A 23705-nucleotide genomic window follows, 5' to 3' on the forward strand; every position below is an offset into this window, starting at 1 on the left:
GGCTGTGTGTGGATGATGAGATAATACTGAATTCTATTTCTCACTTGGAATTGGAATCCCTTACAGGTTCCAGGCTGTCCCGGCTAGCAGATGGAAGGTTCACTTAATTATTATGCATAGTTTTTCAGAGTAAGAATAACTTGAACCTCTGTTTTCTGTTAATAAGAACAAAACTATTTTTTGTGAAGATCTGGTTTACCACCGGGAGGTGTAATTAGTTTGATGTTGTTCATTGGACGGTATCGGGATATACTAATCAGGATGGCCGTTGGATGACATTGGGCTTTGAGTTCTCATGCTTTGGTTTAAAGCCTGTTTCAACGGTCCAGGCTTATCAAAAAACAAATCTTTCATCCATAAAAATAAGCAACAAAAACTGAATTTTTGAACTCCCAAGACAACAAGAAATATATGTTTGACCGAATTATTGATGGTAACAAAATCCAGAAAGTTTAAGCATTCACTTTGCTGCAGTCAATAGGATGACAGGTGTTGCTTCGAAAACAAACTAAGCAACACCTCTTTCAACTGTCATTATCTGGTTTTATCCTCAGAATCCACTTTTTTWAAACAAAATGAATATTAACTCAATAACACTATGGAGGACAAAACCTTTTCTATTGGCATCCTGTGCTCGTGGTTTAAAACAACTAGCTAATCAACCTGCAACACCTGGATCCTGAACCTCAGAGAGAGTGGCTCTGGAGACGAGCTAGAAGTAAAATGGTAGTATTTAAAAAAAAAATATACAGGGAGAGAACAAGTATTTGAACACTGCCGATTTTGCAGGTTTTCCTACTTACGAAGCATGTAGAGGTCTGTAATTTTATCATAGGTACACTTCAACTGTGAGAGACGGAATCAAACAAAAATCCAGAAAATCAAATTGTATGATTTTTAAGTAATTAATTTGCATTTGATTGCATGACATAAGTATTTGATACATCGCAAAAGCAGAACTTAATATTTGGTACAGAAACCTTGTTTGCAATTACAGAGATCATACGTTTCCGTAGTTCTTGACCAGGTTTGCACACACTGCAGCAGGGATTTTGGCCACTCCTCCATACAGACCTGCTCCAGATCCTTCAGGTTTCGGGGCTGTCGCTAGGCAATACGGACTTCAGCTCCCTCCAAAGATGTTCTATTGGGTTCAGGTCTGGAGACTGGCTAGGCCACTCCAGGACCTTGAGATGCTTCTTACGGAGCCACTCCTTAGTTGCCCGGCTGTGTGTTTCGGGTCGTTGTCATGCTGGAAGACCCAGCCACGACTCATCTTCAATGCTCTACTGACGGAAGGAGGTTGTTGGCCAAGATCTCGCGATACATGGCCCCATCCATCCTCCCTCAATACGTGCAGTCGTCCTGTCCCCTTTGCAGAAAAGCATCCCCAAAGAATGATGTTTCCACCTCCATGCTTCACGGTTGGATGGCGTTCTTGGGTTGTACTCATCCTTCTTCTTCCTCCAAACACGGCGAGTGGAGTTTAGACCAAAAAGCTCTATTTTTGTCTCATCAGACCACATGACCTTCTCCATTCCTCCTCTGGATCATCCAGATGGTCATTGGCAAAACTTCAGACGCGGGCCTGTCATGCGCTGGCTTGAGCAGGGGACCTTGTGTGCGCTGCAGGATTTTAATCCATGACGGCGTAGTGTGTTACTAATGGTTTTCTTTGAGACTGTGGTCCCAGCTCTCTTCAGGTCATTGACCAGGTCCTGCCGTGTAGTTCTGGGCTGATCCCTCACCTTCCTCATGATCATTATGCCCCACGAGGTGAGATCTTGCATGGAGCCCCAGACCGAGGGTGATTGACCGTCATCTTGAACTTCTTCCATTTCTAATAATTGCGCCAACATTTGTTGCCTTCTCACCAAGCTGCTTGCCTATTGTCCTGTAGCCCATCCCAGCCTTGTGCAGGTCTACAATTTTTAGCCCTGATGTCCTTACACAGCTCTCTGGTCTTGGCCATTGTGGAGAGTTGGAGTCTGTTTGATTGATGTGTGTGGACAGGTGTCTTTTAACAGGTAACGAGTTCAAACAGGTGCAGTATTACAGGGTAATGAGTGGAGAACAGGAGGGCTTCTTAAAGAAAAACTAACAGGTCTGTGAGAGCCGGAATTCTTACTGGTTGGTAGGTGATCAAATACTTATGTCATACATGCCAATAACAATGCATATACTTGGCATTACTTAAAGATTACATGATGTGTCTGGTTTTATGTTTCTAGATTCGTCCTCACAGCTTGAAGTGTACCTATGATAAAATTACAGACCTCTACATGCTTTGTAAGTAGGAAAACCTGCAAATCGGCAGTGAAATCTACTTTGTCTCCCCACTGTATATATTTTTATTTATTTTATTTAACCAGGCAAGTCAGTTAAGAACAAATGCATATTTACAATGACGGCCTAGGAACAGTGGGTTAACTGCCTTGTTCAGGGGCAGAACGACGGGGATTCGATCTAGCAACCTTTCGGTTACTGGCCCAATGCTCTAACCACTCGGCTACCTGCCACCCCAAATGATGACACCTTAATAAACCCTGCCTGCATCTGTGCTGCCGCTAAAATACAATCTTAACACCATTATTATTGTTGGAGTGAGACAGATTAAAATAGGCCTCCGGAGAGCGAGGCGGCTAAAGCAGCTCATACTGTGTTTGACAGACAGCCTGCTTTACAGGCTGGTTGGACAGCAGGCCTACATTCGTCTCAGATATTCCAGAACTAGGAGCAGCGCAAGCTAGGCAACGGCACAAAAGGTCTGAGGAGGATGTCGGCTTCTATCTAACATTTCGTAAAATTCCTCTTCAGACAGACAACTCTCCCAACAAATAATGAGTTTGGGTAGGCAGAGCTTAAAATGCAGGCAGGAATTGTGTTTAGCTAGAGCAGAGATGGGCAACTCCAGTCCTGGGATGCCAGAGTGGTGTCACACTTTTTCTCCATCCTTAGCAAACACAGCTTATTAAATGAATTGCATTCTAAACTGAAGTTGATGAGTCAAGTGTGTTAGCTGGGTTCCCCGAGGACTGGAGTTGCCCATCCCTGAGCTAGGGCAACAAGCGGATCCGGCAGAGACGTTACCAGTAACACGATTCCTATTTCTGACCAGACCACACTGTCCCAACTGATGCTGGAACTTCTACAGATGTGTTAAGCTGGAGCATTGGTATATTGCCGGAAGCAACCTGTCTGTCTAGAGACTAGGCTTATATGGGCCCAGATACAGGATCCAACCCAATGCTTAAAGTTGGAATGAAAAATGATGTCCAATACTCACTTTAATTTGACCATAACCAGGGTTAGTATTTCAGAGACGGTATTCTGCTGAAGAGGACCATACCCGGAATATATTTTTTTCCTTTTAGAAGTTACCATGACAGTCCATCATTAATTCCAGACCCTAGTCACTGCTGTTGCCTAGGGTGTTGGTTTCCAAGACTAGGTCCAACCCACTGACTCTATTACAGCTCCTGAGACAGAAGGCTGGTGCTCAGTGGGGAAATTCCCCTGTCGTTGGCTAAGGAGAAGTGAAGTACTGTGAATACGGTAAGTAAAGACTGGTACAGAGTGGTCCCTCCGTGTAAAAATATTATTATTACAATCCTAAGTCGGTGGGTCACTTACTTTTCTCCTGTCAAACTTCCTGAGGGCCTGGAGCAGTTTGGTCACCTTGACGTTAGTCTCCTCTTCCAGAAACACCAACCAGGATGAGTTCTTCCCAAACAACAAGGATAAGCTGAGGAAGCGGAAATACTGTCAGGGTCACCAGACCTTTGCACAGCTTATTGAACCAGTGGATACATTCATGACATGACCTTTCGTTTTGACATTGTAGGAAAAAGGCTAGCCTGGTTCCAGATCTGTATTACGCTCTTGCCTACTCCATCATTGTTGTCATTGTTTGGCATGAGAATTCAATAAATAGTTGKCAAGAGAGCAGAAACAGACTGACACCCAGGCTAGCAAAAGGCAGAACAGGGCATAAGTTGACGGGTGGCTATAGGTAACTATCATAGTATGGTAGCTAATCCTGTTATACAATAGGATAWATACCATCTAAAATTCAAACAAATTAAGTATTGTGTATATTGGTCATGTTGTACTAAATAAATAATACTTTCATATAACCTCCAATATTGCTACATGATTATTTGCCAGAGATTATATGTTTTTGCCTGACCCTAGCAGGTGGAGACAGCCATATGCTGTATAGTAGGGCTGTGCATCTTTCCCTTACAAGGCGATTCAATACGTATCTAGATACATGAGCTCCGATAGGATACAAGAACTACACGTTTTAGTTTGAAACGATTTCAAAGACTTTACCCCACCGCCACCATGAGGCACTCTGTTCTCAACGTTGACATCCGTTAACCGTTCGCCCACACGACGCCATACACGTGGTCTGCGGTTGTATGCGGAGGCCAGTTGGATGTACTGCCAAATTCTCAAAAATTACGTAGGAGGTGGCTTATGGTAGTGAAATGAACATTCAATTCTCTGGCAAGAGCTCTGGTGGGCATCCCTGCAGTCAGCGTGCCATTTGCAAGCTCCCTCAAAACTTGAGAAATCTGTGGCATTGTGTTGTGTGACAAAACTGCACATTTTAGAGTGACCTTTTATTGTCCCCAGCACAAGGGACACCTGTGTAGTGATCATGCCGTTTAATCAGCTTCTTGATATGCCACACCTGTCAGGGGGATGAATTATCTTGGCAAAGGAGAACTGCTCACTGACAGGAATGTAAACAAATTCGTGCACAAGATTTGAGAGAAATCTGTTTTTTGTGCATATGTAACATTTCTGGGATCTTTTATTTCCGCTCATAAAACATGGGACCGACACTTAACATGTTGCGTGTGTGCGTGTGCGTGTGCGTATGACGTATATGTCTATGGTGTATGTAGGCACCTGAGCCCGGCCATTAGGGAAACTATCAGTTGGGCGGGGGGCAATGTTAGATTTGATGAWGGGATGGTGAAGCTCGCCCAACATCTCTTGAAAGCTGTATGTGCATGCATGCTTGAGTTGTCTCCGGCAGTAGCTTAAGCTATTTATATTCCAGTAAATCACAATTTTCAAAAATGCATTTGAATAAAATTACCTAGCAAATTATATTGGTTGTCACTCAACAAATTAAGCCTAATATTGTGAAGGCCATTTTACAAACATTTAAATGCTGAATGTGACTTGTAGATCAGAAATAGGCCTAAATCTCGTTGGTCAGCGCACGAAGCGGCACACAGTGCGCAGTTTGAATAGGCTACTGAGGGGTTGTTCGGCATGCAAAATGACTTGCAGATCAATGACCAGCAACATAATTACATTCTTGGTTCAACACTGAAGGAGAGGACGCAGTTGTCACAATATGAGGGGTATTTTCAGAAGGTAGAAAGAAAGTCATTTGAGGCCCAAAAAATGTTTAACCGCCGATTCGTCAACTTTATCGGTGAATCGTTACATCCCTACTGTACTGTATGGATGGGAATTACAGGATGGAAGTCTTTGTGAATGTGGGTAATGGCTGCGCTTTTGAGAGCTGATAGGCCCAAGCACTTACTAAGGCAGCACAGGAAGGATGCTCCAGTCTCCCTCATTGTCTGTCAGACTGTGGAGGAGCAGGACCGGAGGTGGTGTCTGAAAAGAGAAAAAGTTTTTAATTAAGTCAAGCCCAACAGTGGGATCTCTGGAAATCTTTACTAAAGAAGTATTGACTTMAGAGCAGAGTAACTAAGGAAGTGTTTACAGTAGTAACCCAAGGAAGTATTTTCTTTACAGCAGATTAACTCAAATAGTATTTACTTTAAAACAGTAACCTTTTTTATTATTTATTTTTTTACCTTTATTTAACTAGGCAAGTCACTTAAGAACAAATTCTTATTTTCAATGACGGCCTAGGAACAGTGGGTTAACTGCCTGTTCAGGGACAGATTTGTACCTTGTCAGCTCGGGGATTTGAACTTGCAACCTTTCAGTTACTAGTCCAACGCTCCAACCACTAGGCTACCCTGCCGCCCCAACCTAAGAGGTAGTCTTCACTTTACAGCAGTAATCTCGAGCAGAGTAACTAAGAAAGGAACTCTTCAATTTAGGGCAGAGTAACCAAAGTCTTTAGTTTACAGCAGGAGGAAAGACAACCTAAGGAACCTATGGAAGGACAGTCCTCAAAGAATCTGGTTCTAGATTAGAAGAAATTGTGTTTGTTTAGTTGGAGACGGCAGTGGCACAGAAACAAAGCCTAAGTACTAGAGCTGGGACGATAAACCGAACATTTGACACCGACCATAGCGGTCACTTATCGCAGGCATTTTGCTGATGTTGTTCATTACAATAAGTAGCCTACACCAGAGAAATGTGTAGTTTGAATGTTTGCTAATATGGGCGATTGTTAAATGGACAATTTACAGCTACAACCATCAGACTACTAGTAGTAGTAGTTTAAAGGGTCATCCTTTTATCGCAATTTCAGGCAATTTATCACAATAAGGATTTTTGTTCATACCGCCCAGCTCTACTAAGTACCTATAGAATGGTTATTTTAAAACAAACAAACTGCGTGTAGCCTAAAGGTACTCTCGTGTGCAAAAGATTGCCACAAAGTATTGAAGTATTTGACTGCCCTAACCACTTTCGTGAAAACACAAAACTTGGGTTTCAATCAAACCTTCTCGGATTCCGAGTTCAAGGGCATGTGAGGTATTCCGTAGTGGCCTGAGGTGGTCTCACACAGAGAGGAAAACAAGGGTTCATGACTGCATCCACTCCGCTCAGCAGACTGGAAACCAAGGGGGACCATGCTGCTCACAGACACATAGCCTCTCTCCAGCTACTCAACAGCAATGCCCCACAAATACCTAGCATCCCACCATCATAGTACTGGACTGTAAATCCCTAACCCTAGCCTGTGTCCAGTATGTTAACCACATTAGTCAGCCGGGGGTTTTCCAGCAGCTCAGTCAAGCCCCATATACACACTAACAACATAACGAGGCTCATAACGGCATATTCACCAGTCTAAACTTGACTTTCACCTCAGGTAGTAAGAAACAAGTCAGTTCAAACACCAGGCAGGCTGCAGGGACAAAAACCCATCGCTTTACACCACTTCAGAGAGACACAGCCATCACAGACACACAGTATGCTAAGCTTTACTCATGGAGTAGACTGGGTGGGGTGTGTGTAAAGGACCCTTTCCCTGTTGCAGGGAAAGGGTCCCTGCAACAGCCAGAGCCTCCACACTCATACGTACATGCATGCTCGCACGCACGCACGCACGCACCCACACACACGCACGCACAAACTCTGCGAGCTCTTGCAAGGGACTGTCTTACACACAGCCACTTTTTATAGAGATATGCAGCTGAATCAGTCTGACTATACACTGAGTATACCAAACATTCAGAACACCTTCCTAATACGGAGTTGTGCACCCCCCCCCCTCAGAACAGCCAGCCTCAATTGGTCGGGTTACCGGACTCTACAAGGTGTCGAAAGCGTTCCACAGGGATGCTGGCCCATGTTGACGCCAATGATTCCCACAGTTGTGTCAGTTTGGCAGGATGCCCTTTGGGTGGTGGACCATTCTTTATACACACAGGAAACTGTTGAGCATGAAAAATCAGCAGCGCTGCAGTCCTTGACACAAACCGGTGTGCCTGGCACCTACCTCCATACTCCGTTCAAAGGCACTTAAATATTTTGTGTTGCCAATTCACCCTCTGAGTGGCACACATACTGTACACAATCCGTGTGTGTTTTGTATCAAGGCTTAAAAATCRTTCTTTAACCTGTCTCCTTCCCTTGGATTTAACAGGTGACGTCAATAAGGGATCCTAGCTTTCACCTGGATTCACCTGATCAGTCTGTCATGGAAAGAGCAGGTGTTCTTAATGTTTTGTATACTAAGTGTGGCCAGCCAGAAACGATCCAATCGCTGATTACTTTGTTTTGTACAAAGCCCCTTGTTGTCCTTCGTCACCACAAACGACTTCAATGATGGCTGTCTCTAATAGATCTAGCTGGCCTCCCTGTGTTGACACAGGAAGTCAGTCKCAATGTCCCCCTGGACGTCATATAGGGGTTATGCACTGACTATACAAAACATTAAGAACACCTGCTCTTTCCATAACAGACTGACTTAGTGAAAGCTACTTTATTTCATTTCACTACTGGACAATACACTATGCTACCAGTACCTAGTTCTCTCTAACTCTCAGATGGGGATACAAACTGAGACAATGATCCCTTTCCACATAAAAAGCAATGCTGACACCATGTGGCAAAAAGCATGGGCTGCACTGGTGCCTCTTTCATGGCTAATTGATGTTGATTATGTTTGTTGTGAAAAGACATATCCTTTATTTCATTGGTTGTCTACGGTATCTGTACAGAACGTATCAACTCCACTCCTAAATTAGGTTTTATAACACAGTGTTAAAGGAACAATCTGCAGTTCAAAAAACAACAAAGCAGGCACCCCACCTCTGTTTTGGTAAGGGATGGGGCTGGAGAAATGTAACCACTCTCAATGGCTTTATTTAATTAATTTAAAAGTCTAGCTTTCTCGCTCACAAGCCTGCACTGGTATATGATCTTGCGTCCTCTGTCTCACTAACACACTTGACCACCATTTTGAAACACTTTAGCTGGAAGCTTCACCGAAAAACAATTCAAATGGTGGTATTTCAACGTGAAGAGTTGAACTTGACACGGTTACACTAAACTGATGGTTTTCCACACAAATTATTCCAAAAGAGTAACGGCTATATGGTCCACAGGGAGGAAAGAGGAATAAGTAGGTAAGTAACAGCTATTTGTGGCCATGAACCATATTGCTTAGAGAAGATGGTTGAAGTTAAGGGATGCTGTTGTTTCTCTAAAAACCTGTGTGTGTGTGTGTGTGTGTGTGTGTGTGTGTGTGTACCGGAAATCCACAAATGTCCCCACAAGGATAGTAAAACAAGGAATACTCCCTCATGGGGACATTTCCCAGGTTAGGGTTACAATTAGGGGTAGGCGTTAAGGTTAGGGTTCAGGGAAAATAGGATTTTGAATGTAAATACAGGATAGTAAAACATATGCTGTGTGTGTGACTAAGTGGCATTGGTGGCGCTGGTGGTACCTGTGTGAGGCTCTGAGTCTGTTGTAACAGGTCTGCTCTCTGTCTCTCCGCCCGACTCACGTGGAATGAGTTACTCTGGCTCTGGATCACAAACACTATCTCTCGCAGGTCTGCAACACACGAACAGCACAGGAACAGATCAGAGACATGCACAGACCAGGTTAAAAAAAGAAGAAATACGCACACATCTTTTCAGACATTGTCAGAAAAACACAGCACAGGATGTGAATTTGTGCAAAAACCAACACGACACATTCCCTTTCTAAAGATATTCTAGAGATAATTAACAGCTCTACCTTACTCTGACCTCCATTGTTGACAATCACCATCCCCTTAATAAGAATTTCATTTGGCCTGAGTGACACATGTCACTGTCACACACACACACACACACACACACACACACACACACACACACGACAGTAAATGATGATCAGTCAGACGGGGACTAACTAATGCAGCGGCAGAACACAACAACAGATAGCTGAATCAGACTAAAGCCCAGCTGTCCACTGTGTGGCAAGGGCAGAGAAACAAGATGGGCAGCCTAGTAAATATTATTGAGTTTCGCCAGTGTGTAACGAGCCTGAGCGTAACAGGGAGCCTGCTGATAGTTTGCTGTAGCCGCTCGATAATGTCTCTTTAACAGCCTTGATCGCTCTTCAGGGAAGTGGGCCGCCTCAGCGTGTGAAACGTTTACATATCATTATTGTCACCTTTATAGGGCTCATATTACAGGCCCCACTAATGCAGTCGGCCTTAATGCGGAATCCATTTACAGAATAGTAATGATGGAATGGGGGCCTTGCCTGGGTGACGAATCACATCGGTGGCCATTGGAACGACTGTAAGCTACATAAGCTCTCGGTCTCTCTCGCTTGCCAACGGAATAACAACCTGGCTGAAGGATTAATGGAGTGAAGAATGTGTGCAATTTTGGCACCATCACACAGTTCAATGGAAATATACCCAACGACCGGCATTAAATCCCCTAAACTGTCTGACAATTTTACAGCCCTTTGCTCGGAGGATTGTGAAAATATACACTGAACAAAAATATAAACGCAACATGTAAAGTGTTGGTCCCATGTTTCATGAGCTGAAATAAAAGATACCTGAAATGTTCCAAATTTGTTTACATCCCTSTTAGTGAGCATTTCTCCTTTTCCAAGATAATTCATCCACGTGACAAGTATGACATATCAAGAAACTGATTAAACAGCATGATTATTACACAGACACACCTTGTGCTGGGGACAATAAAAGGGCTCTCTAAAATGTGCGATTTTGTCACACAAAAAAGATGCCAAAGATGTCTCAAGTTTTGAGGGAGTGTGCAATTGACATTCTGACTGCAGGAATGTCCACCTGAGCTGTTGCCAGTGCATTTAATGTTCATTTATCATAAGCCACCTCATTTTAGAGAACTGGCAGTACATCCAAACCGGCCTCACAACCGCAGACCACGTGTATAGCGCTGTGTGGGCGAGCGGTTTGCTGATGTCAAACCGCTCATGGTTATGGTGTGGACAGGCATAAGCTATGGACAAGAAACACAATTGCATTTTAATGATGGCAATTTCAATGCACAGAGATACCGTGATAAGATCCTGAGGCCCATTGTTGTGCCATTCATCCACTGCCATCACCTCATGTTTCAGCGTGATAATGCACGGCCCCATGTCCCAGTTCTTCCATGGCCTGCATACTCACCAGATATGTCAGCCATTGAGCATGTTTGGGATGCTTTGGATCGCCGTGTACGACAGTATGTTCCAGTTCCCGCCAATATCCAGCAACTTCGCACAGCCATTGAAGAGGAGTGGGACAACATTCCACAGGCTACAATCAACAACCTGATCAAATCTACGCAAAGAAGTTGTGTCGCGCTGCATGAGGCAAATGGTGGTCACACCAGACACTGACTGATTTTMTGGAGCAAATTGGCCAGGTATACCGACTGACTAGAGAGGTAGCAGGAGGCTAGCAGCCAAGCCTCTCAGGCAGCACTCCTTGTAATGACTTCTGCCGTAACCTTCCGGGGCCTCGTCAGGGTTCTAAATTACCATCTCTCATTGGCAGCACTGGTGCTCCCAACTTTAAAAAGTTAGGAGCACTTCAAATAAGTTTGTTTTAATTGATGGAGATACAGCCTATATTTCTAGCTACTTCTGAAGAACATGTTGTGCCCTAGAAACTAACATGAAACACTGTCAACACATACGTTTAATATCAAATCTAAAACGTTGACACGAACACCTGTCATTGAAATTACAAAGTCATTTGTGGAATATTAGGATTCTAAATTGTGTAAAAGCACACTTTTCGTATTGAGATGCATCACATTGAAAATTGTACACAGTCTCTTTAAAAACGTCAGGTTTGTGACGACCACATGCAAAATAACTGCCATTCAATTCATTGCTATGATCATTGATCTCCTGAAGAAGCTATCCCTTTTCCTTTCTTTCTGTGGCCCCAAATGTTTGGATTATACTGGTAAAGTAACCAGGTTGTTAGCCAGCTAGCCAATGAAGTAACATCGAAACAAAGTGTAAACAAATGGTTAACAACGTCGACGCACGAGTAGTTTTAGAACGGCCCATGACATGGTTTATGGATGTAAAATGTGGTCCCGGTGATCCGCTGTATAGAAAGAAAAAAATATTACACCGGTAATATAGATCAGATCATTTGAGCTAGTTGGGCTAGATGCAAGCCGTTTTCGCTGTAGTAATGGTGCTACCATGACACGTACGAGTCTGGACTCGCTTGTTTCACTAGGGCACTCAGGAAACAACGGTACAGCGTAGCCTCATCATTACAATTATTAACTGGGAGATTTTTTTCATAGTCGCACAGTGCTCCCCCCAAAAAACTCCTGGTCACACATCACAATATTTAGTTGCATATCCGACCAAATTGGCTACACTTTAGAGCCCTTGGACTCGTACATACTCTCGCATTAGGGCACAAACAAACCATTTTGAAGTCCTGGACATTTTAATTAGCCGCTGAAGTATTTGCACACAATGTAGTCAAAGGTATTGCGTGTCGTAAATTATGATTACCGGCGGGGAGGTTTGTGTTTCTGTAAAACTTTTTTTAACAAACGGGGATTTTTTTAAAAACACAAACAAGTCACAGCAGCTAGTGTCAGGTCTGTAATCTTCCTCTGGCGAGTAGTGGWGSCAGAGCAACACRGGGAATAGAGAGAGAGGGGAAAAGKGGGAGGAGATAGAACCGATTCAAGCCCACTGGATGGCACTTGAGCCCATTCCCACACAGGGCCTGAAAAAACAGCACTGGGGTCAAGGGTGTGTTATGTGTTAATAACATTTAGACTACGTTACCCAGCAGGCTATGCGGGGGGGGGGGGTGCAGGTGGTTGAAGAATGCCTCGCATGGCTAAACAAGGAGTTTTCTAGCTGAAGTATATGTTCATTAAAAGTAGTTAAACCTACGCCCCGGTTTGTCATTATACAAGGAACAAACATAACAAAAGGGTAAACACTGGATCGGTGTCATATATTTTTAATGTAGTGTGTGTTGCTCTGGGCGTGCAACCTCTTTCTCCACCATGGTTACCCACACCCCATCACAGATCCCCAATAGATTAAAAGGCTTTTGTTTACCGCTTCTCCAATACACACACACCACCCTCTGAAAGATCAGATTAGAGACAAAATCTGCCTCTTGTACCTCTAGATCACCTCTAAACACCCTTCTGCTCAGTCCGCTTAGTTTGAGTGTGATGTCTGTTTGACTCTGTGCCTGTGTGTACGCACACCCGTGTACGGTGTTCTAAAACCCTAGGTGCCGTTCCACGACGGCTTAGCGTCCTGATACTACACCAAACAGCAATATTACACCAGCTGCCTGCGACTAGTGCGATCATCAGATAAGTTGTGTGCCAATCTCTCATTGTGTAGATAAATAACCCCCTCCCCCATGTCAAAGCAGAGGAGAAACTGGGGGTAAAAAAATAAATAACTAATTAAGAGTGAATTCACAGGCCCTGGTGCCATATGGGTTTCGATGAATCATCAAACAACGGAGAGGAAGGCTCTGTCCCAAATGGCATCCTATTCAAATCAAATATAATTGGTCACATACACATGGTTAGCAGATGTTAATGCGAGTGTAGCGAAATGATTGTGCTTCCAGTTCCGACCATGCAGTAATATCTAACAAGTAATTAACAATTTCACAACAACTACCTTATACACAAGTGTAAAGGAATGAATAAGAATATGTACATATAAATATATGGATGAGCCATGGACGAACGGCATAGGCAAGATGCAGTAGATGGTATAGAGTAMAGTATATACATATGAGATGAGTAATGTAAACATKATATAAAGTGGCATTGTTTAAAGTGACTAGTGATACATTTATTACATCCAATTTTTAATTATTAAGTGGCTAGAGATTTGAGTCAGTATGTTGGCAGCAGCCACTCAATGTTAGTGCTGGCTGTTTAACAGTCTGATGGCCTTGAGATAGCTGTTTTTCAGTCTCTCGGTCGCAGCTTTGATGCACCTGTACTGACCTCGCCTTGATGATATTTTTGGCCTTCCTGTGACATCGGGTGGTGTAGGTGTCCTGGAGGGCAGGTAGTTTGCCCCCGGTGATGCGTTGTGCAGACCTCACTACCCTCTGGAGAGCCTTACGGTTGTGGGCGRAGCAGTTGCCGTACCAGGCGGTGATACAGCCTGACAGGATGCTCTCGACTGTGCATCTGTAAAAGTTTGTGAGTGTTTTAGGTGACAAGCCACATTTCTTCAGCCTCCTGAGGCGCTGTTGCGCCTTCTTCACCACGCTGTCTTTGTGGGTGAACCATTTCAGTTTGTCCGTGATGTGTACGCCGAGGAACTTAAAACTTTCCACCTTCTCCAGTACTGTCCCGTCGATGTGGATAGGGGGATGCTCCCTCTGCTGTTTCCTGAAGTCCACGGTCATCTCCTTTGTGTTGTTGACGTTGAGTGTGAGGTTATTTTCCTGACACCACACTCCGAGGGCCCTCACCTCTTCCCTGTAGGCCGTTTCGTCGTTGCTGGTAATCAAGCCTACCACTGTAGTGTCGTCTGCAAACTTGATGATTGAGTTGTTGTTCACCCATGACTGCATGGCCACGCAGTCATGGGTGAACAGGGAGTCCAGGTGAGGGCTRAGAACGCACCATTGTGGGGCCCMAGTGTAGAGGATCAGTGGGTTGGAGATGTTATTTCCTACCCTCACCACCTGGCGTTGTCCAGTCAGAAAGTCCAGGACCCAGTTGCACAAGGCGGGGTCGAGACCCAGGGTCTCAAGCTTAATGACGAGTTGAGGGTACTATGGTGTTAAATGCTGAGCTGTAGTCGATGAACAGCATTCTTACATAGGTATTCCTCTTGTCCAGATGGGTTAGGGAAGTGTGCAGTGGAATGTGATTGCGTCGTCTGTGGATGTCACGTTCTGACCATAGTTCTTGTGTGTTGTGCTTGTTTTAGTGTTGGTCAGGACGTGAGCTGGGTGGGCATTCTATGTTGTGTGTCTAGTTTGTCTGTTTCTGTGTTCGGCCTAATATGGTTCTCAATCAGAGGCAGCTGTCAATGGTTGTCCCTGATTGGGAATCATATATAGGTGGCTTGTTTTGTGTTGGGGATTTGTGGGTGGTTGTTTCCTGTCTCTGTGTTTTCTCTGCACCAGCTAGGACTGTATCGGTTTGCCACTTTTTGTTATTTTGTATTTGTAAGTGTTCTCTGTTTATCATTTAATTAAACATGTTGAGCACTGGCTACGCTGCGTGTTGGTCCGATCCCTGCTACACCTCCTCTTCTCTTGAAGAGAAGGAAGGCTGCCGTTACAGTGGACCTATTGGGGCGGTAAGCAATTTGGAGTGGGTCTAGGGTGGAGGTGATATGATCCTTGACTAGTCTCTCAAAACACTTCATTATGACGGAAGTGAGCGCTATAGTCGTTTAGTTCAGTTACCTTAGCTTTCTTGGGAACAGAAACAATGGTGGCCCTATTGAGCATGTGGGAACAGCACACTGGGATAGGGATTGATTGAATATGCTCGCAAACACACAAGCCAGCTGGTCTGCACATRCTCTGAGTACGTGGCTAGGGATGCCGTCTGGGCCGGCAGCCTTGCGAGGGTTAACACGTTTAAATGTTTTACTCACGTTGGCTGCAGTGAAGGAGAGCCCATAGGTTTTGGTAGCGGGCCGTGTCGGTGGCACTGTATTGTYCTCAAAGCGAGCAAAGAAGCTGTTAAGTTTGTCTGGGAGCAAGACATCGGGGTCCGCGATGGGGCTGGTTTTCTTTTTGTAGTCCGTGATTGACTGTAGACCCTGCCACATACCTCTCGTGTCTGAGCCGTTGAATTGCGACTCTACTTTGTCTCTACTGACGCTTAGCTTGTTGGATTGCCTTGCAGAGGGAATAGCTACACTGTTTGTATTTGGTCATGTTTCCGGTCGCCTTGCCCTGATTAAAAGTAGCGGTTCGCGCTTTCAGTTTTGYGTGAATGCTGCCATCAATCCACGGTTTCTGGTTGGGGAAAGTTTTAATAGTCGCCGTGGGTACAACATCACCGATGCACTTGCTAATAAACTCGCTCACCGAATCAGCGTATACATCAATGTTGTTGTTCGACGCWATCCGGAACATATACCAGTCCACGTGATAGAAGCAGTCTTGAAGCGTGGAATCAGATTGGTCGGACCAGCGTTGAACAGACCTGAGCACGGGCGTTTCCTGTTTTAGTTTCTGTCTATAGGCTGGGAGCAACAAAATGGAGTCGTGGTCAGATTTGCCGAAAGGAAGGCGAGGGAGGGCTTTGTATGCGTCGCGGAAGTTAGAGTAACAATGATCCAGGATTTTGCCAGCCCGGGTCACGCATTCAATATGCTGATAAAATTTAGGGAGCCTTGTTTTCAGATTAGCCTTGTTAAAATCCCCAGCTACAATAAATGCAGCCTCGGGATATGTGGTTTCCAGTAGATAGTACACAGTACACAGTACATTCCAGTACATAGAGTCCATTGAAGTTCTTTCAGAGCCATCGAGGTGTCTGCTTTGGGGGGAATATACACGACTGTGATTATAATCGAAGAGAATTATTTTGGTAGATAATGCAGTCGGCATTTGATTGTAAGGAATTCTAGGTCAGGTGAACAAAAGGACTTGAGTTCCTGTATGTTGTTATGATCACACCACGTCTCGTTAATCATAAGGCATACATCCCCAGCCTTCTTACCAGAGAGATGTTTGTTTCTGTCGGCGCGATGCGTGAAGATACCAGGTGGCTGTATAGACTCTGATAACGTATYCCGAGTGAGCCATGTTTCCGTGAAGCAGAGAATGTTGCAGTCTCTGATGTCTCTCTGGAAGGCAACCCTTGCTCGGATTTCGTCTACCTTGTTGTCAAGAGACTGGACATTGGCAAGTAGTATACTCGGGAGCGGTCGGCGATGTGCCCGTCTACAGAGCCTGACCAGAAGACCGCTCCGTCTGCCCCTTCTGCGGCGCCGTTGTTTTGGGTCGCCTGCTGGGATCCGATCCATTGTCCTGGGTGGTGGACCAAACAGAGGATCCGCTTCGGGAAAGTCGTATTCCAGGTCATAATGTTGGTAAGTTGACGTTTCTCTTATATCCAATAGTTCCTCCCGGCTGTATGTAATAAGACTTAAGATTTTCTGGGGTAACAGTGTAAGAAATAATAAATWAAAAAACAAAATACTGCAGTTTCCTAAGAACGCGAAGCGAGGCGGCCATCTCTGTCGGCGCCGGATGTGTGGAGGATGTGTCCCTACATAGAGCACTACATAGAGCACTATTTAGGGGATAGGGTGCCTTGTGGTACACACATGAAGAGAGGAAAATGATGAATCCTGGTACAGTCCCCCATTCTAACCTCATTTCCATCATGCCTTGTACTCCCGTCCTCTCCATTTAGCCCTTTAGCCCCGAATGCCTCTCCACGTTCCTCTTTTAATATCCCGACAGCCACAGCAGGTAGGCCCAGGGGAAGTGAGGGATCGATAAATCTATCAAATTACGGCAGAGTTGATTTAAAATGGCGGCTCCCATGCCAAAGACACTTCAAAACACAAAGAGATGCCTCTCAATGACAAACGGAAGTGGATTTCCCCGCTTTGCTCTGCGATGGCTAGCGGCTGAGAGGGGTGTGAAATGATGCTAAAGAGGAAAGAAGGTGGCTAGGGAGATAGTGGAGTCCCTTGGCACTGGTTGTGCGGTCGCACGGACATACACTCAAACGGACAGACACCACAGACACACAAACACACGCAAGCAAACACGCACACGGACAGACGCGCGCACGCACACACAGTCGTTAACCTCACACCATATTCAGATTATTTATTTTGCCAGGTCGTTGTCTGATCACCGAGCTGGCGAGCATATGAGTCTGTTTGTTGATCTCCTCTTCCTCTTGCTCTGCATTCTACAGGATGTGGGGGTAGTCCATAAATAAAAAATATATATATTGCCTGGAAGGAGACACCAGAAAGCTCTGCCCCTCTTCATTCCTATACTTTTTCTCATCACATGGAGCCAGCCTTCCTACAATATCACCCTCTCTGATAAATGGCAAAAACACAATCACCCTCTCTGGTCAGTGGAGGCAGTGGAGTGTGTTAGAGTTGATACTCGATGCGCTCTGGGTGTGAGTGAGAGAAAGAGAAATAGACAGAAAGAAGAAGATAGAAAAGCAAAGCCAAGTGTGTTTATGGTGATGATCAGTAGACTGTGCACAAGAGCAGATCATGACTGCACTGTAAAGTAAGTCTGTGTTCATGCGTGGGCACACATGCTTGCTAAAATGTAGCATACAAATAGTGTTTGTGCATGTGCTTGCCTGGCCCTGCAGTGCTGTCACCTCGTTGACACAAATCCATACTGACACATGGATTTGTGTCAACTGAGCAGGGAGGGACAGGATGGCAGGGGGTGAGGGGACAGGAAACAGAGGAGCATGAGGGTAGAGAGAGGGGGGTCACCCCATCAGTGCTGCAGGTGTGGGAGTCCTAACTACAGCTCACTAGCGTTTAACCCTTCACACAGCTCAGGGCCCGACTTCACCCCCCGCGAGCGGTTAAACACACACAGCAGCACAACTAGGGGGGAAAAGAAAAAGGGCTGAAATAGCATGACTAACTGTGCTACAGCTATAGCGGTGTAGCCTGCCGGAAAATTCTGACTGCACAAAGCATAGACAATACACCGAAAGGGAAAGATCGAGGCAGATCAATCGTGTGATTTCAATGAGACCGATATCTTTGTCAAATTACATCTGTTGGCTTCTGTTGAGAAGGACAGAGCTCCACTGGCACCAGTTGAGGCCATTGGTGTGTTGTGTGGAGAACAATARATGTGTCATTGCAGATGTAAAGCTCTCTATTGTAGCCATCAGCRCAGACAGACACGGAGGATGTCAATAGCTGATTTCCATAAGCGGAGGGCCCCGCGTCCTCGCCTCTGATTGGGTCGGTGTAGGAAGATGCCGCGTTCCGATGGCTTGCATCAGTTGGCACTTTGGAATTATCCCGCTCCGGAATTATCCATCTCTCGCCATAAAAACCCACTCCATGTCTCTCTCTGTTGCTAGGGATCCAATTGGGAGCTCCAAAGAGATGGGGCACACAGGAGAGAATTGAGCTGCTCAAGCGTGTCCGTTACGCCAGATAGCGCCACAATCTAATACCGATCCCCAGACGCTAAGGGATATTATATCTAAAAGTACAAATTCAATATGGCCAACTTTCAGGCCTGCTGAGGGTTCGATTCAGTCGCATGGAGAGAATTTATATTCCAATAGGGGCATTTTGGCAGGCCACCGGCCCATGTGTCATACAGAAAGTGCAAACGATTTCCACTCATACCGAGTTTTAATTGCACGGCGCAGGGATCAATAGAAGCGTGGTGTGTTTAACTTTCAGTTTACGGCGGGAAAGGTCAGTGTCATAAATATCTCTCCGTGATCTGGAGAGGAGGGAGATCGGGAGCTGGAGGAAAGAGAGAGAGATTGGGAGAGAGAAAGAGAATGAGTCAGTCTCCCCCTGACTCGTTATTGGGGAGARAAAAAAAAACAAGGTCCTTATTACGATTCTCAGAGAGTAATGGGCACAGAATGAGAGCCGGGCAGAATCAACTCCTGGAGTTCAGAGGGGTCTGTACGCCTACTTTAATCACACTCATTATAAATGCTGCAGTCCAGGTCTCCGTGGACAACTCAGCAAATGAGTGTTGAAGGCAGCTTTAAACCCCCTACTTTGCATCAATAATTCAGGACCCAGAGGCTATTTAGTTTTAACAGATTCCAAATCCTCATTCCCATCATCTGCTTTAAACCTCAACGCCTTTTAAGAGCACTGTGGATCTAGTCAACATCATCGCCACTTAGTACCGACACAGCATGTTTCTGCATAGTTCGAGAGAGAGAACACAGAGGAARTACAGTGGGAGAGTGTTTCCTTAATAGACTAGTGTGGGATAATGTTTCTAATATTTTGTGTTTGGTGGGAGTGCGTGATGCCTTGATCTAAGAAATAAAGCTCGGGTCAGATGAGTTCAGGAAAAAAACAGGAGACAAACTGAGTGGGAAGACATGAGCGGCGAAAGGCGAGGTTTCTTTGTATGATTTTTCCCCGAGAGGCACACACACAGCCGAGCACTTTTGACAAGTACTCCCACAGTGGCCCTGATGTATAGTGTGTTGAAACATGTTAGACTATTGTAAGCTGCAACATATTTTAGGGGAGAGCTTTTGGTGGTGTAGCCTACAATAAGGTTTCTGTCAGCAACTTGTGAGCGGGCCTCCTAGGAGGGCATCATGGAGGATACCTCTCATCATGGGCTGGCTCCCTGTCATACAGTAGCATGGATATGAGGCCGCTGGCTCGAAGAACAATAGATAGCACTGCCAAGGCTTAGCCTGGCCTAATTATCTTCAGGGCCATAAGCACACTTACAAATCGCTAAAGGAGATCCACACAGATACAATTACAGTGCATTCGGAAAGTACTCAGACCCATTCACTTTTTCCACATTTTGTGAAGTTACAGCCTTATTCTAAAATGTATTAAATACATATTTTTCCTCATCAATCTAGACACAATACCCCAATAAGAAATATGTGCAGACCCTTTGCTGTAAGACTTGAAATTGAGCTCAGGTACATCCTATTTCCATTGATCATCCTTGAGATGATTTTACATCTTCACTGGAGTCGCCTGTGGTAAATTTAATTGATTGGACATGATTTGGAAAGGCAGACACCGGTCTATATAAGGTCCTAYAGTTGACAGTGCATGTCAGATCAAAAACAAAGCCATGAAGTCAAAGGAATTGTCCATAGAGCTCCGAGACAGGATTGTGTTGAGGCACAGATCTGGGGAAGGGTACCAAAAAAAGTCTGCAGCATTGAAGGTCCATGAGAATACAGCCTCCATCATTCCTAAATGGAAGAAGTTTGAAACCACCAAAACTCTTCCTTCTGCTGGCCGCCCGGCCAAACTGAGCAATCGGGGGAGAAAGGTCTTGGTCAGGTAGGTGACCAAGAACCCGATGGTCACTCTGACAGAGCTCCAGAGTTCCTCTGTGGAGATTGGAGAACCTTCCAGAAGGACAACCATCTCTGCAGCACTCCACCAATCAGGCCTTATGGTAGAGTGGCCAGACGGAAGCCAATCCTCAGTAAAAGGCACATCACAGCCCGCTTGGAGTTTTCTAAAAGGCACCTAAAGGACTCTCAGACCATGAGAAACAAGATTCTCTGGTCTGATGAAACCAAGATTGAACTCTTTGGTCTGAATGCCAAATGTCATGTCTGGAGGAAACCTGTCCCAATCTCTACAGTGAAGCATTGTAGTGGTGGCATCATACTGTGGGGATGTTTTTCGGCGTTAGGGACTGAGACTAGTCAGGATCGAGGGAAAGATGAACGGAGCAAAGCACAGAGAAATCCTTGATGAAAACCTGCTCCAGAGCGCTCAAGACCTCAGAATGGGGCGAAGGACAATGACCCTAAGCACACAGCCAAGACAACGCAGCAGTGTCTTCTGAATTTCCTTGAGTGGCCCGGCCAGAGCCCGGACTTGAACCCGATCGAACATGTTTGGAGAGACCTGAAAATAGCTGTGCAGCGACGCTCCCCATCCAACCTGACAGAGCTTGAGAGGATCTGCAGAGAAGAATGGGAGAAACTCCACAAATACAGGTGTACCAAGCTTATAGCGTCATACCCAAGAAGACTCGAGGCTGTAATCGCTGCCAAAGGTGCTTCAACAAAGTACTGAGTAAAGGGGCTGAATACGTATGTAAATGTCATATTTCTGTGTTTTTTTCTAAACGTACACCATTCTGGGTATTGTGTGTAGATTGATGAGGGGGGGAAACAATGTAATCCATTTTAGAATAAGGCTGTAACGTAACAAAATGTGGAAAACGTCAAGGGGTCTGAATACTTTCTGAATGCACTGTATATGGAATAGGGTGCCATTTAGGACGCAACTTGTGTTCTGAACACACAACAACACTGCCCCAGTTGCTGCAGATATAACTTGCCTTCTTGAATACAAAACTAACGGCCAAACATCCCAGAATGTGTATGGCGTGTTTTAATGGAGTGTCCTTAACCAGCCAGTTATATGTTCTAATCTCGTGGTAGTAAATGGTCATCCCAGCCTTGGTTCACGGAAAAGCACCTTCCTGCATATTAGCAGTGATTTGTTAATTATTCCTGTATTATTGTGATGATTGTACATGCAGATCAGTGTGCATTTGAGGGAGAGAGAGAGCATGAACCATGCTCCTTTGAACAGTTTTGTTTGACAGGACCGGTGAGCTCCCAGTTAACAACAAACTTTCTCACAAATTTAGAGAGTCTCATTAGGTCATTAACTATCATTTCATAGGCATGTTCCTGTGATGTGCAAGTAATGTTTCCAAGAGACCATCTCCTTAATTCCGATTAGAATTTACCCAGAACGTGGTTACCATGTTTCCAGAATTTAAGATATTAATGTTACACGTTTCATGAGAATGTTGCAAGAATGTTCATGTATCCAGTTCTCTGTGGGTTAGAATATCCCATCAACGTTCCACCAAACGTACACAGAACATGGTTGCTATGTTCTCAGATTAGATATTAATTTGTAAAATTTTATTTTCACTTTTAATTGTAATTTCTTGTCATGTCAACATATTTCAATCCCACTTTGTAACACAACAATATGTAAAAAATTATTGGGGTGTAGACTTTCTATAGGCACTGTGTGTGTGTTGGTCATGTGAGACAGCTAACCAATGGCAGTCGTGGATTAGACGCCGCCAGTGTGCCTTGACCGCGGACATAATGGTCATGGCTAGATGGGAGACTGTGTCAAATTGACGTCTAATAAAGTTCAATCATTTTTCATTCTAGCTAAACAGAACCATTTTCATAACCTTAATCTAATTCTCCTAACCTGCTACATTAATTCGCTTTACCTGCACCGTAAGTTATCCTAACCTGCTACGGAAAGTCAACTCTGACAAACTGTAACCCATCTAGTAAAAATAGRACAGAATCAGAACGCCAATTTCACTCAGCCTTTATCAATGTAGCCTACCTATTTGTACATCTTTCCTTCATTGCTGACATGTAGCCGACACGATAAAATGGCCAGCAGAAGTATTTACGGTAATTATGATGTTAAATTGTTACAATGTTGCCGATTGAACGCGATACAAATTGAAGTGAATATGATTAGAGTGTAGTTTACTACACTGTCTGTAAATAAATATTGATCATTGAAAGAAGTGGAGGGCCCTCAACCAACGTGAGTCGAAGTGCAATCAAAAAATGTAATCCTAATTGAAAAGGAAAAGGCAATACGGGCACATAAACCCTGGGCATCTTTTTTGTTTTGTTTTTCAGAGTCAGTAGAAAGGCCTCTTTAGTGTCCTAAGTTTTCATAACTGTGACCTTAATTGCCTACCGTCTGTAAGCTGTTTGTGTCTTAACGACAGTTCCACAGGTGCATGTTCATTAATTGTTTATGGTTCATTGAACAAGCATGGGAAACAGTGTTTAAACCCTTTACAATGAAGATCTGTATTTGGATTTTTACGAATTATCTTTGAAAGACAGGGTCCGGAAAAAGGGACGTATCTTTTTTTGTTGAGTTTACAATAGGTTAGACTACTATGGTGAACGAGCGACGCCCTTTTTCATTTTTAATAAATATTGATTACCCATTCATTTGTCTTTGCCTGCAAATTGTCCTCATAAAAGATAGGCTATATCCTATAGGCCTATGCTAAATATAGCAAGTGTCGCTGTAGTTATTCTTGCTGCTTCCAGTTCAGTAGCCATACCTGCGAGATCAGGTGCGCGTATGGKCTCAATTAAATAAAGTAGGCTATAGCCTATTCATGGGCAGAGAAGCACAGCGCAGTTCTCTTTCCAAGGAAATGTACTTCCTAAATAGGCCTATAATTAGACTATAGTTTACTACATTGCCTAGACATAGGCCTAAATATTGATCACCCATATTTCTCCATCTAAAAACCYTACCAC

The 23705-nt window shown here is 44.4% G+C and overlaps 1 protein-coding gene across 3 annotated transcripts in view; it reads right to left on the reverse strand.

Moving 5' to 3' along the window:
• LOC111949527 (beta-1,3-glucosyltransferase) overlaps positions 1 to 23705 on the reverse strand; it is a 147192-nt gene that overhangs the window by 50638 nt on the left and 72849 nt on the right. For all 3 annotated transcript variants that reach the window (XM_070433940.1, XM_070433939.1, XM_023966787.3), the window contains 3 exons: positions 9131 to 9240; positions 5570 to 5646; positions 3634 to 3745 (listed from right to left, as the gene is read on the reverse strand). In XM_070433940.1, the coding sequence (XP_070290041.1) occupies positions 3634 to 3745; positions 5570 to 5646; positions 9131 to 9240 (299 nt within the window). The remainder of the gene's footprint in view (positions 1 to 3633; positions 3746 to 5569; positions 5647 to 9130; positions 9241 to 23705) is intronic.

The sequence above is a fragment of the Salvelinus sp. IW2-2015 genome, linkage group LG22 (assembly GCF_002910315.2).
Source record: "Salvelinus sp. IW2-2015 linkage group LG22, ASM291031v2, whole genome shotgun sequence".
NCBI classification, from domain to species: domain Eukaryota; kingdom Metazoa; phylum Chordata; class Actinopteri; order Salmoniformes; family Salmonidae; genus Salvelinus; species Salvelinus sp. IW2-2015.